Source organism: Pantherophis guttatus, chromosome 3, assembly GCF_059756535.1.
Source record: "Pantherophis guttatus breed Tessera chromosome 3, ASM5975653v1, whole genome shotgun sequence".
NCBI lineage: Eukaryota > Metazoa > Chordata > Lepidosauria > Squamata > Colubridae > Pantherophis > Pantherophis guttatus.
The window spans coordinates 44,368,464-44,380,996 of record NC_142065.1 but is presented as its reverse complement, the minus strand read 5'-3'; the positions used below and the strand labels follow the sequence as shown (position 1 = coordinate 44,380,996).

Here is a 12,533-nt window from a genome sequence, read left to right as displayed (position 1 = left end):
TGTATTGTCCAAATTTACAAGATATCAGATAACCACCATTTAAATGAAACATGTCAAATTACATTTGTTTTTATTTCTTTCTAAATCCACCAAGGATTTATTTTATATAAACATTTAGTTCTTGAATGTATTTCAGTGCAACTAATGATCTTTATATGTGTATGTGCGCATCTGTAGAGAAACATATTTATGACAATAGTTCAATAAAAACTAACTTGTGCTATATTTTAAAAATTAAAATATTTTAATTAAAAATTATAATACTGATGGTAAAATAGGAATACTTAAATTTTACTTATTAAAATAATCTGCAGTGAACTAGTGTGATTTAAACCCATGTCTCCAGACAAACCTTAAAGCAAAAATGCAAAAAGTACACTCTAAAATTAAAAATATTTAATAGAACACAATATACAAAATAAGCTTCCCTTAGCACCTTTGCTTAAATGAAATATAAACAGGTCAGTTTCTCATCACCTTTGATAAGTGCATGTAATCAATTCTACAGCAAACAAAATGAGATTAATACAGTATCTAGGTTTAACTGTAATCTCAGCCAGTCTATGAACAAATATGATTTCTCCTCCCAAACCACAAGGTTTAAAGGCCTTAGTGTATTAATATATTCAAGTCTCGGAATACATCTTTTCTTCCTCTAAGTCTTATTAATTTCAATCATGTTTTTCCACGTAAATGTAGATATATGGCTACAGATTAAATGCTTAATATATTACACATCCATGTTTTGTATAAATTACACCCTATTTGTCAAACCATATTTGGCAACTGAGCCATACAAAATTCTTGAATAGAGTCATATTTGTCTGTGTGCGTGTCTCTGATAGAGAGAAGCAATCTCCAGTGTCTACTTATGTCCAAGTATATATGTACAGGATTTTAAGGTCAACTAACCTTATTTTAGACTTTAAAGAGATCAGCATCAATATTAATTGTAAAATGGTTTTATTTCCCATACTTTTTATTCTCATTATTTAAAGCAGAACTTTAAATTACTATAATATTCTTGTCTAATAGTCTTTTTGGCCAATAAAAGCATGCAGATTACTGAGTTTGGTAACATTTTCCTATACTGTAACAAGTAGAATTGCAGTTGTTTCATTTAAGGCTTTTGGCAAAAGTACCACTTTATTAGTCTTAACTGAGTTATCCTTAATATCTCTAAACTAGCTAGTGTAGTTGTAACAGACTTTCCTGGAAGTCCACCACTTTGGGGTTTACTCTGAGCAGATGTGCATATCCCCTTTCTTAAAATCAACATTTAATTTAATTTAGTATTGTTTTCCATTTAAGACCTACAATTTAGTTATGTTATTTAACCCATTATATATGGGGAAATGAGTGATTGCAGATCTCTTTTGATGTTTCTAGACTGAGAACTTTTTCAGTATACAAGAGCAGAAACTAACTCAAAATAACTGATTCAAATACAAAAAAAGTCTTTAAGTTGTACTGTGTTAAGTGTTACAAGTCACTGAAAAAAACCTAAAATACCTTAAGTACAGCATGCCAGAATTGGTCAGTTACAAATTCACTCTTGATTTCTGAATTGATTAAAAAGTGCATTTTCACATTGACTGTCAGCACATTAAATTAGGTCCAAATCTTTAACTTCAGATCAGGAACTTCAAATCAAATCTGAATATTGACAAGTTACATAGCCTAGTTGTATCTCATTCATTTAGCTTTCCTGACACACCTTTCCTGACACACCTGTATTTTACAATACATCTTTAAAAAATAATCTTATTTTTAATGGGAACCAGATTTACTGCAAAGCAATATACCATTATAATCTTTCTTAAAAATATTTAAACTAATGTGCTACTGCAACATAGTTCTTACTTTGGGGGGGGGGTCTGTTGTATGTGTAAGTTCAGGTAAATTGATGTTTAACTTCCCTATAGCTATCATTTTGTAAACTGGAGAAACCCTCCCTGGCAGCCATTTTGCAACTATATTCTTGGTTCTCAAGATTCCAAATATATCCATAAGCCCCACAAAGTTGCAAATCCTTGCACTAAAGCAAACTTCGTTGAGATATGAGACCCGGCCTATGCCTGATTGAAATTTTATAGGTCATGTTACATTAAAAATAAATGGAAAAAGCAATTAACCAAGCATTCATTTGGGACCTAAAAAAGGTACAAGTATATCATTTGGTGCCAAGAAATATTAGATGTTTAGATCCAAATTACTCATTTCCTAATGCCTATTTCACTGACGGCAACTAAATTGCTAAACCACGTCCATTTTCTGATAATTTGAATTATTTCTAAGTCAGCATGCATTAAACCAGTTTTGATCACCACACATCATTACAATCTCACATTTTAATTTCCCCCTTTCTCTCAAATGCTAAAGCCTTTCCTTTTAAATTTACTTGTAAATTATTTTAATTCAGATAATCCCAATACATTTTCTACTGCCTACAAAAACCCTCAGATTAAGTATAACTTTTCTACCACATGCAAACCATATTATTCATAAAACATGTCTTATTAGCAAACAGCATTTGTGTTTATGTATGCAACACACACACACACACTCTTATAAGGCTTACAATAGTGAATGAGTTTTTCAGTTAAGAGCTACAACAGTGAAAGGATGTGTGCACGGAAGTTATGTAACAAATCAGACCAGAGTGCAATGGTTTCCAATAGCCAACACTTTGTGATTTTGGATGCAGGTCGCTAAATTTTGTTTTTAATATGAAGCACCAGTCCAGTTGGCAATTACCTTGTCCTCCCTTCCTCTACCTCCAGTGTATCCACATCTGAAGATTTTCTCTGATATACTACTTTCAAAGAGAATAATTTGATTGTTATCAGGGACACTGCAATACTTAGAAAAGTGGACAATTTGGAAACATACCACTCTGCCCTAAGGTTTGACATTAAATTTAACAATCTGATGTTATGAAACAGCTTCCCCTTGAAATATTATAGCTACAATATATTATTTATCCATATGATGAATACACTGATTCATATTGCTGGATTTGTTACAATTTTGAAGGCCCTATTATTTATACATATTAACACCCCAACAGATTATACCCTTTAAAAAATATAATTAATGTATACTGGTATATTAGGCACTATGGAATTATCCAAATTTATTAGTAACTTTACTTTCTAACACTGCTGAAAATGTAACTCGCATTCCTTATTTTTATACACAGTTTTCCAAATCAGCAATTTCAAATAAGATAACTTTGGGATTACTGCTTTAAATTACAAAAACATACACGTCACATGAACAAAACTGAGATACAAGTAATTTTTTCAGATATGAATGGAACCAGCTTAACTATTTCATAGATTCCAGAATCAAAAATCCAGTACTGGAGCTGAAATTTTTATTTCATCTAAAGTCCTTGATGCAGGCCTAGCTAGCTACAGCAATGTATATATTCAGTTGTGTTAGAGAAATTCTTTCAGCAGCTGCTCAGATTCTTTTTCAAGAGTTGATACACCTGTTGGTATCAGTTGTTATCTCTAGTTCTTAGTTGTGCAAAAGAATACTCCAAGATAATTGGAAAATATGACACCACTGCATGCACTCTTGTAAACATTTTACACTATCAACTGCAACCCTGTGCATATCAGCCATAATTAAATTTAGGGCTTTCAAACTTTGAACGAATCTGTAACATTACATATAGCTTATTTAATAATCTGGAGGCTTGTTCTGGATCAGTGAGGTAGTAAACATGACCAACCTCACAAAAAATTCACACTTCTCCAAAGTTGGTGTGTCCCGTCTCCTTGGCATGTTCTCTGGCTTCCACTTGCCCTGTTAATCCTTTCTGACAAACCATACATCTCAATGTAAACCGATTTACATCAGTAAACTGTCTTTTTCTTCTGGCTTCATCTGCTAATTCCAAAGCCTGTGCAAGGACAATGTCATCAGTTGTGGAAAAAATTGTCTGGGGAGGAACGTCTGAGTTGGGAATTTTACGCTCAAGTGGATCATAGTGAATACCATCATAAATTAAAAGCACCCGTTTAGCATAGCCAGCATCTTCCCCAAAACGATCAATTCTGACTGTCTGGGTATCAACTACACAAATTTCACACTGATAGAATTTAGATAAAATAGAAACCTCAATTGCACCTCCCCATGTATCTTCTCTTCTGATCCAGTCACAGTATTCCTGATTACTTTTTCCTAGGACTGCCTCACTATAGGATTCCAAGTCACTTGCTACAATTTGGGCAATGAGATTTCTCATTTCTGGGGCACAGCCTGGTTCATAAACCCCACCTTCTACTACATAATATATGCTGGTAAAAAGACATGAGTTGTCAGCTGGAACCACCTTTCGGGCAAGCACAGGAACAGCTTCTCTAACTGAATTAGGAACAGTCCGCTTTGTAACTATAGATGAATCAGTCTTGGGCTTGGTTGCATCTTCTTCAACTATTAGAGTATCACCTGTCAAGAAAAAAAAATAGAACAAAGCAATAACATTATATTATGATTCTATCATGGTTCTTTCAGGTATCTCTCCTTCAGTATGTCATATGGCTATAATATTCCTATTGCTGCAGTGATTACTGTAATGATATGAAGTATTTCACTCATCAAAGAAAATACTATGAAGTTATTCATCATACGGTTGGAAGAGATCTTGGAGATTGGCTAGTCTAACATCTGCTCAAAATAGGGAGTCCTCATACTTGGAACTAGATATAAATCAGGTGCAATCATTAACATTAGAGATAGTTGGAGGCAAGCAATAAAAATGTCTTTATAAGGCTTTCCGAAGGAAGAAAAAAATCTAATGAGTGAATTCTTATATATTACTTCTGTAGCCAATAGAATAAAGAATATATCTTACAGAATTTTATAACACAAATTTCTTTACCAAACTCTACCTAGCCCATTTCACCAAGAAAAAAAATATCTGTGAATGAACAATTGAGTTAATCTGGACATATTTTCCATATTAAAAAATTCACATTCATTAGAAAGATACAGGAGAGTACAAAGTATAGCAATCTTGTTTCCCAAAGACAGGGGAGCTATGCTTCACACAGGAGCAAAATTGTGGAATATAATTGATGGGTGCTGCCAAATGTAGACAAATATAAGATGTCAAAACATTTGTGTCATGGCTTTGCAATTTCCTGTTATGACAAAGAGAAAATATCTTAAAGATAGCTTTCTTCTTGAGAAGCACATCTTTAAATATATCTATAAAAAAGAGGACTATTACCAAGCAGGAGAACTATTTTTCCTAGGAGAAAAGATATTCAATTTCAATTCTTACCAGACATGAACCTGCATTCAATACATATCAACTGCATCCTAGCATAAACAACGAAGCCAGATTTCTACAGGCTAAAAGCGGCTTCTCCTCATTTCTATGTATTCAGCATTTTTCTTCCTTTTTTAACAATTATAAGGTCACCGTTCAATCCCATGTCCTTCATTCAGAAAACACCGAATTAAATGACCTGGACTGAAAAGATTTCGTCCCACAATTTTAACTGAAGAGCTGGTTCCTGGTTCGACTCCCAGAAAGCACAACAGCAGAGCAGGACTGGAAGCCACTTCCAGATCTCCCCCATTCTGTAGAGAGGCACCTCGTGATGGGAGGGGGGCGAGACCCAACGCTCACCGGGAACGGCCTAAGGGCCCGGGCAAGACCCTTCCGCTTACCCGAATGAATGCCCAGCTCTCCGAGGCGCTGCTCTACATCACTGAGGTCGAGGCACGAGGGGGGGAAGCCGAGCAGCAGGCGCTGGGCCTGGATGGGGACACCGGTGAGGGCAGCGATCACGGCCTGGAGTTCGTGTAGACGTGAATGCGCCGTGAGGCCGGGAAGCGGAAAGGACCCACTCCGCGCTTTACAACGCAGCCGCAACATGATCGCTGCCTGATCTGTAGCGATCCTGCCGAGGGCGGCCGGGCTTCATTTAACAGCCGCCCCCCCCCCTCCCCGCCTCCCTGCAGCAAAAATGGCTGCAACTCCCGGCATCCAGGCAACCCCCGTAGCCCTTCCCTTTGGGCTTCCTTATTGGTCGCTTCTACATCTTCCTGGCATGCACAATTGCCTGAGAGGCCAATCAGAATCGCGGGAGGAGTCTCACCGGCAGGATCAGGATAAACATCCGTTCGTGGCGCTTTTTGTCAGTACGCTTGCGCAGAAAACTGACGCTAGTGCTGCGGGGGGTGTGACGCAACCCAGGCTCCGCCTTTGCCCGCCCACTTTCTTGAAGCTTTAACTTTTCGGTAGCTGCAGCTACCGCTGAGGCGCCTCTTTGCGCATGCGTAAAATTAAAGCCTCCTTCCAGTGAGTCTTAACGTCTGGCGGCTGTAGGGACGTGTCGGTACATTTGTCTTGGCAACAGTACGGAAGTAATTCGCAATTGCCTTCTTCCGGAGTGTTTTCTTAACTTCCCCAGCCAAGTCGACCGCTTTGGGTTTTTCTGGTGGCCTCTTTTCCAAAGGACAACGGAATAATTTCGCTTTGACTTTCGTTCTAAGCATTCAAACACACGACTTCGTGAATGGGAACACCTGTCCCCATCCACGGATTGCTTTTTGAGTTGAAACTAGGAAGCGAATATTACCAAAGGACGTCAAGTGTCGCATAGTGAATGAAAGCCAATACGTGACAAGCACATATACATACATGCATGCATGCACGCATGCATATAACACACATACATACCTGGGTGTTTAAACCCTCTGCGAGGGGTAGGGAATTGGCTTCTTTCCGCATAGTGTTTCTCTTGGTAAAATACATTTGCAGTCTCCATTCATGCAGCCTCGAATACAGGTATGAATCCGGTTCCCATTGACCTAGACATTTTTCCCTCTTTTCTGAGTTCCTTTGCGTCACTTGTCTTGGCGTATCCGGCATTGTTCTGCTTGGCCTTCACGCCGCTTGGCATAGCCGCATCTCCGAAGAATTGCCACCCTCTGCCCGCCCACCGCCTGGGAGGGAACAAGGTCACCTGCGCCCGGGTACCTGGCCGTGGCTTGGCTGCGCTCCCGGGAAGGTTCTCTTGCGGACTGGATCTGCTCCGCTCGCCCGTCCGCCCAAGACTTTGGCCTTGCTGTCCCCGGCGCGGGCGTGCTGAATTTCGCAGGTATGCCTGCAGGGACCGGGAGAAAGGACCGGAGACGGAGTGACCGAAGAGTGGGCGGCGATCTCGATCAGTAGTCGCGTGGCATCTCCGCCGCGGTCCTTCGTGCCGAGTTTGAAGGAGGATTCCTACCCCGAGAGAATAAGGCTGTAAACGAAGATGTAGGGCATCGTTATTCCTTCCCTTTGAGGACTACGTTCTTCGTATTTAATTCCCCCCCCCTTCATATTTACATTCATGCAGGATTATATTTTGCCTTGTGGGAAAATTATAATTATTAGAAGATTCTCTCTTGTGTTGACCTTGACTAAGAACTTTTATGTAGGTTCTTTTTCTGGAGGAGGGTGGGGATCCCAGCAAGAAGGAACCTCATAGAGTAGACTATGCCTATTATTTCTTTTCTCTCTAGAAAATAATTTCACACTTCACAACCTCTTTTTTTTAACCCCCTGTGTGTCCTTAGAAGGAATTTGGTGATCCAAAACTGAGGAATTGTGTGCCTTGCAGCAATGTCAGCAGATGCTGTTGCCATCCCAGACAACATAAATGGTAACAGTTACAGCCAAGAAAGCAAGCCTTCAAATAGAGTTTCGGAGAAGAAATGTTGTGAGTATTTGTGATTGCTTTGTGATATTTTTTGGAAGAGAGAAAAATTCAGTTAGGATCATTTTGATCACAGTCTTGAACAGAGGGGTGATTTCTTTTTTGAGGCAAAACTATTGATATCTGGAGACTAAGCTACTTGGCATATTTAAATCCTGGTTCAGTACCCAAAAGCTTTGATCTCAAGGTTTTCCATTTTACAAAATGCTTGTGCAAAATAAAGGTTTGCTGTCTTAAAAGTGGGAGATCCTGGTTTGAATCCACATATAGATTGGGGCTCCCATTCAGTGATGTTCAAGATAATCATTCATTTAAGATCATAGGGTTAATCTAAGAATGAAAAACATGATAGGTGAGATAAGACTCATGTAGGCTTCTGGGTGGAGAGCCAGTTTGGTATAGTGGTTAAGGCACCAGGCTAAAAATCAGGAGATCATGAGTTGTAGTCCTGCCTTAGATCTAGAATGAATCAACTGGGTGACTTTCAGATGGTCATTCTCACTGAACCCTAGGGAGCAAGTAATGGCAAACCACTTTTGGAAAAAAACTTGCCAAGAAAACTGCAGGGACTATTGCAGGCAGTCTTCAGAAGTCAAAAACTGACTCAAGGCAGCACACATTGACAGGCTACTTGGGTATGCTATGAAAGAAGGAGATGCTACTAGGTTAATGGTAAACTTACTAGTACCATTTTGAAGGAATAGCGAAGTGGAAACAGAATGGAAAATATTTACTTTTGCAGCTGCATGTCTGTGGAAGTAGTTCCTCCCCACTTTGAAGAGTTGTGTTCCTTTAGAATGTTTGACAAAGGCTTTTTAATATGCTGTGGAACTTAAGTATCCAGGAGATTTTTAATGATTGTGACAAATGCACAATATTTTGATGAAAAAAATATGAATAGCCTCAGTTTTAGGATATTTTAATGTAGATTTTTCAGGATTTTAATATATTTCAATTGCAAAAAAATTCAATTGGAAAAAGCTAGGGAAGAAGTAATGTGCTTGATGCAGATAAGTCATGCTGATTTATTAAACAGTTTATTAAACCCAGCTAATGTCAGGCAGGATGTCTTCAGTTAACTATCTTGTAAACCAAATGCATAGCTGTCTTGCAATTAGATGAAATGCTCACATCGCTTATTGGTAGATTTTTTTCTGTGTTTTGGGATGTTTTTACTTTATATATCAGTAGTTGGAAATAGTTTTACTAGTTTTATTTTTGCTAGGAGAGCAATTGTTTTAACTAAATTATATCTTGGATGTTCTTTCTCAAAGAATTTAAATGCCCCTGACATGTTTTACTTCAAGAATCCTACCTTATTTGACATTTGAGTAGCAAAACAATATGGAGAATGACTGCCTGGTTTCTTTTACTTGGGCTGTGTTTGATCTTCTCTCCTTGGTTACAGCACTTCCAATAGTGAAAATATATGTTCCATTCCTCTAGCACCAGTAAAATAAATGCCTTCCTCTCTCCCTCCAAAATAAGTAATTTTTTGCTTCTCCTATTTTCTGATTACAAGTGAAATAGATTAGGATAAGGACCTTTATTCTCCTTTTGCTTCTTTCACCTTCTTTCTTTTCCCTATTCATCAGCTTCCAAATCTACTTACAATCTAGAACTTGTCTTTCATTTTGACTTTTAAGGGAAGAGATTTGTTTCTTTTTGGGAATATAATATAATTCTTAATTACAACTGCTTGTATTGTGTCCTGCTGCACAATATCTGTTATGTTGCACTTCACTATGAATATCATATCTGCTGATGAATATCATATCTTTTTTGTGTGAGTTGGCTTTTATTGTTACTTTTTAGTATTTTGAAGGCTGAAATTAGAAACAACATTTCATTTTTCAACAAAGCATCCATTTCAGCTAAATTGTATTCCTCTTTTTCAATTGGTTACTGATGGCTAGATAGTCTCCTATTGTCTTTAATATTTTAGAATTGTAACATTAAAGCTAAATTTGGTTCATCCAAATCCTCCAAATAAGCCTTCAATAAATCTGTTTTTTTCTGACAGTTCTTTGCTCATTTTATTAGCCCGCTATTTTTTTTTTTTTACACCAGAGATAGGGAAGTTATTTTGCTGAACATGAGTGAAAGGAAGACAAATTTCCAAACAAGATTTCCTTTCTTGAAACTTTCATTCTGGTTTTTATGAAGCTCACAATCTAATGTAGCTATTTTTTTTTTAATATTACAGTCCAATGTCTTTAAACTTGGGGAAAATGTTGCTAGGGCAAATAATTACTATTTAGAAAAGAATTTATAAAATGAACAAGCTTACAGGCAACATCTTATTTTGAGAGGCCAGTTGAACTTTAGAAACCAGTAAAGCAGCTTTAGATTTTAGCCAGAAATGGATTTAATCATATTACCTCTGTAAAATATCAGCACCCATGTGATTTAGTTTCCCCTGAACTTCAGCAAGAATGGGCAATCCAGTTTTTGACTCAGTCTCAGCAAATTATCAGTTTAGATTTCTAGCAAGCTTGTTGGGCTGCAAAAAGAGGGGATTTGGCAGTGGAAGGATTAAAAAAAAGAGATGTCGGAGAATGTCTGACCCTATGCAATAATATATATCTATACATGTCATACAGTTTTGCATTATATTACTCAGTGGAGCCTGCAATGTTTGGAAAAATATCAATAAAGTGTGTCTGTTGCATATCTGTAATCATGATCCCTACTCTACTGGGCATAACAAAGTACATACTGAAAGTCGCAAGTATCTTTTACATATGCACATACCATCACATTACTCCATTTTGGGTTAAGCAACATTATGCAAAGCACAGTAAAGGATAAGAAATAAAAATCAAGAAAATTTAAACAATTTTCCATCAACACCATCAGTTATCTCTCTCCATGTTTTTATGAATGTGTAAACCAATTTTTTTTTTAAAAAAAAGTCCCTGTGAATTTTACACCACTAGTCATTGCGAACTCTAGGGGGTGGTACTCATCTCTGTTTCAAAGGCCATTGAGCCAGTACTGTCCAAAGATTTTCCATGGTCATGTGGCCAGCATGACATCACAGAGTGCTGCTATCTTCCCTCCCAAAGTGGTAACTACTTACCTATTCACTTTTGCATGCTTTCAAACTACTGGATTGGCAAGAGCTAGGGTGAGGACAGGAGTTCACCATGTTGCACAGTGCTCAGGTCTTGACTCTGGACTGTTGGCTTTCCAATTGACAAGCCAAGCCCAGTGTCTTAACCACAGCCATCACACCGCCCTATAAACCAAATAGCATATCTTTTATTTTATTCATTTATTAATCACATTTTTAAGGCCACCATCTCACAAAAAATGACTCTGAGTAACATACAACAGTGTCTTAATATAAATTATATATTTCTCTAAGGGACCTGTAATAAAAGTTGGTTTATCATCAACCCAAGGGAAATAAATTATTAGTTCAGTTTTCCATATTTATATTTTCAGGAGATATGTTATCCTTTTCCACTCAAGTTTGAAAAACATTTTTCTTTAATTGGAAAATATTTTAAGGAAAAATATTATATCCAATTTGAAGCCCTTCATGGTTGGCTATTTTTATTTGGCCAGCCACATTCATTAACAACCACTGGAGTCCGTAATGCCACAATCTACTGATTGATTCTGGGAAAGGAACATAATATCCTGAAGTATGGACAGAAAATTGAATGTGAACATTTTCAAGGATGTTTTTTATTTTTCATCTTTTCGAAACTTTTGATTTGCTTCTCCCTTTTTTTATAGCATGGGCCTCTTATATGACTAACTCACCAACTCTGATTGTAATGATTGGTCTTCCTGCACGAGGCAAGACTTATGTATCCAAGAAATTAACTCGCTACCTCAACTGGATTGGAGTGCCTACAAAAGGTTCCTGTTACTCTTGTCATTTATAATATATTGATTGAATTAGTTTGAAAAATCTGATTCTATAATTATTATGCATCTGGATAAGCTATATATCTATAGCAGTGTTTCTCAACCTCAGCGCTGCTGGCTGGGGGATTCTGGGAGTTGAAGTCCACCCATCTTCAAGTTACCAAAGTTGAGAAACACTGATCTATAGGAAGCTGACAAAGCAGCTGGTCCAAAAGTTAGAGAAATGCAATCTTGGTTGATTGAATGTAATTAAAAGCTATTATCCATTGAGCTTTATCCAGGATAAATTGTTGATTATTCTGAACTGCTTTTTTTGGCAACAATGAAACTGTTTTAGCACCAGCCAAGAAGTTTTAATTAATATTACTCAAAAGTGCAATTTTAGCAGATATCTTTTTTCCTCCCTCAATGTATCCCTTAAGGTATTCTTTGAAAACTGAGGACAGCATGTGTCCTTGTCAGTTTCTCATCTGGAATATATAATTATTAATAAGACTAATTTGCTTATTTTTCATAAGCATACAACAAACACAATATGAATTATGTTCAGATAATGTAGCATTAGTTATTTTAGTAGATGATGTATTAATCTTGTTCACCAAATATAGTTCTAGAAAAAAAGGGAAGAGAAGATATAAATAATTAGCAGTTAGATACCAAATTGATTCTTATTTTATAGTCATTGGCCTTTAATTTAAGATGAATAATGCACATTTCATTCACTGCAGGATATAGTAAGGCTTTTCAGATTTTGTTGCTTAATTGGAATCTTGCAGATTCCAATTGACAGGATAGGTAAGTTTTTCATATAAAATGAGCTATAATTTAAAGCACACTTTTTATCAGAATTATATTTTAAAATATAGCACATGTTAGGAATCAAGCTAAACATTTTTATTTTTTCCTCTTGTAATCAAACAACTT

The 12,533-nt window shown here is 36.9% G+C and overlaps 2 protein-coding genes across 14 annotated transcripts in view; one reads left to right on the top strand and one right to left on the bottom strand.

The window, feature by feature from the left end:
- Positions 1–3,365: 3,365 nt before the first annotated feature.
- On the bottom strand, positions 3,366–6,842 carry YOD1 (YOD1 deubiquitinase). Of its 2 annotated transcripts, none has more exons than XM_087889392.1 (2): positions 6,707–6,842; positions 3,366–4,461 (listed from the first exon to the last, which is right to left on the bottom strand). In XM_087889392.1, the coding sequence occupies exons 1-2, from the start codon at positions 6,792–6,794 to the stop codon at positions 3,755–3,757; spliced, it is 795 nt and encodes a 264-aa protein (XP_087745518.1). In that variant the 5' UTR covers positions 6,795–6,842; the 3' UTR covers positions 3,366–3,754. The 2 variants fall into 2 exon arrangements, with proteins under 2 accessions (XP_087745518.1, XP_034270246.1); XM_034414355.3 differs by lacking the exon at positions 6,707–6,842 and adding an exon at positions 5,692–6,159.
- The window catches only part of PFKFB2 (6-phosphofructo-2-kinase/fructose-2,6-biphosphatase 2), a 43,298-nt gene continuing 37,087 nt past the window's right edge, over positions 6,323–12,533 (top strand). For 7 of the 12 annotated variants that reach the window (XM_034414354.2, XM_060689738.2, XM_034414353.2 and 4 more), the window contains exons 1-3: positions 6,872–7,127; positions 7,588–7,730; positions 11,475–11,600. In XM_034414354.2, coding sequence (XP_034270245.1) covers positions 7,634–7,730; positions 11,475–11,600 — 223 coding nt within the window. In that variant the 5' untranslated portion in view covers positions 6,872–7,127; positions 7,588–7,633. Of the gene's footprint in view, positions 7,286–7,587; positions 7,731–11,474; positions 11,601–12,533 lie in introns of all 12 variants that reach the window. The other 5 variants (XM_087889391.1, XM_060689736.2, XM_087889389.1 and 2 more) reach the window with 3 other exon arrangements.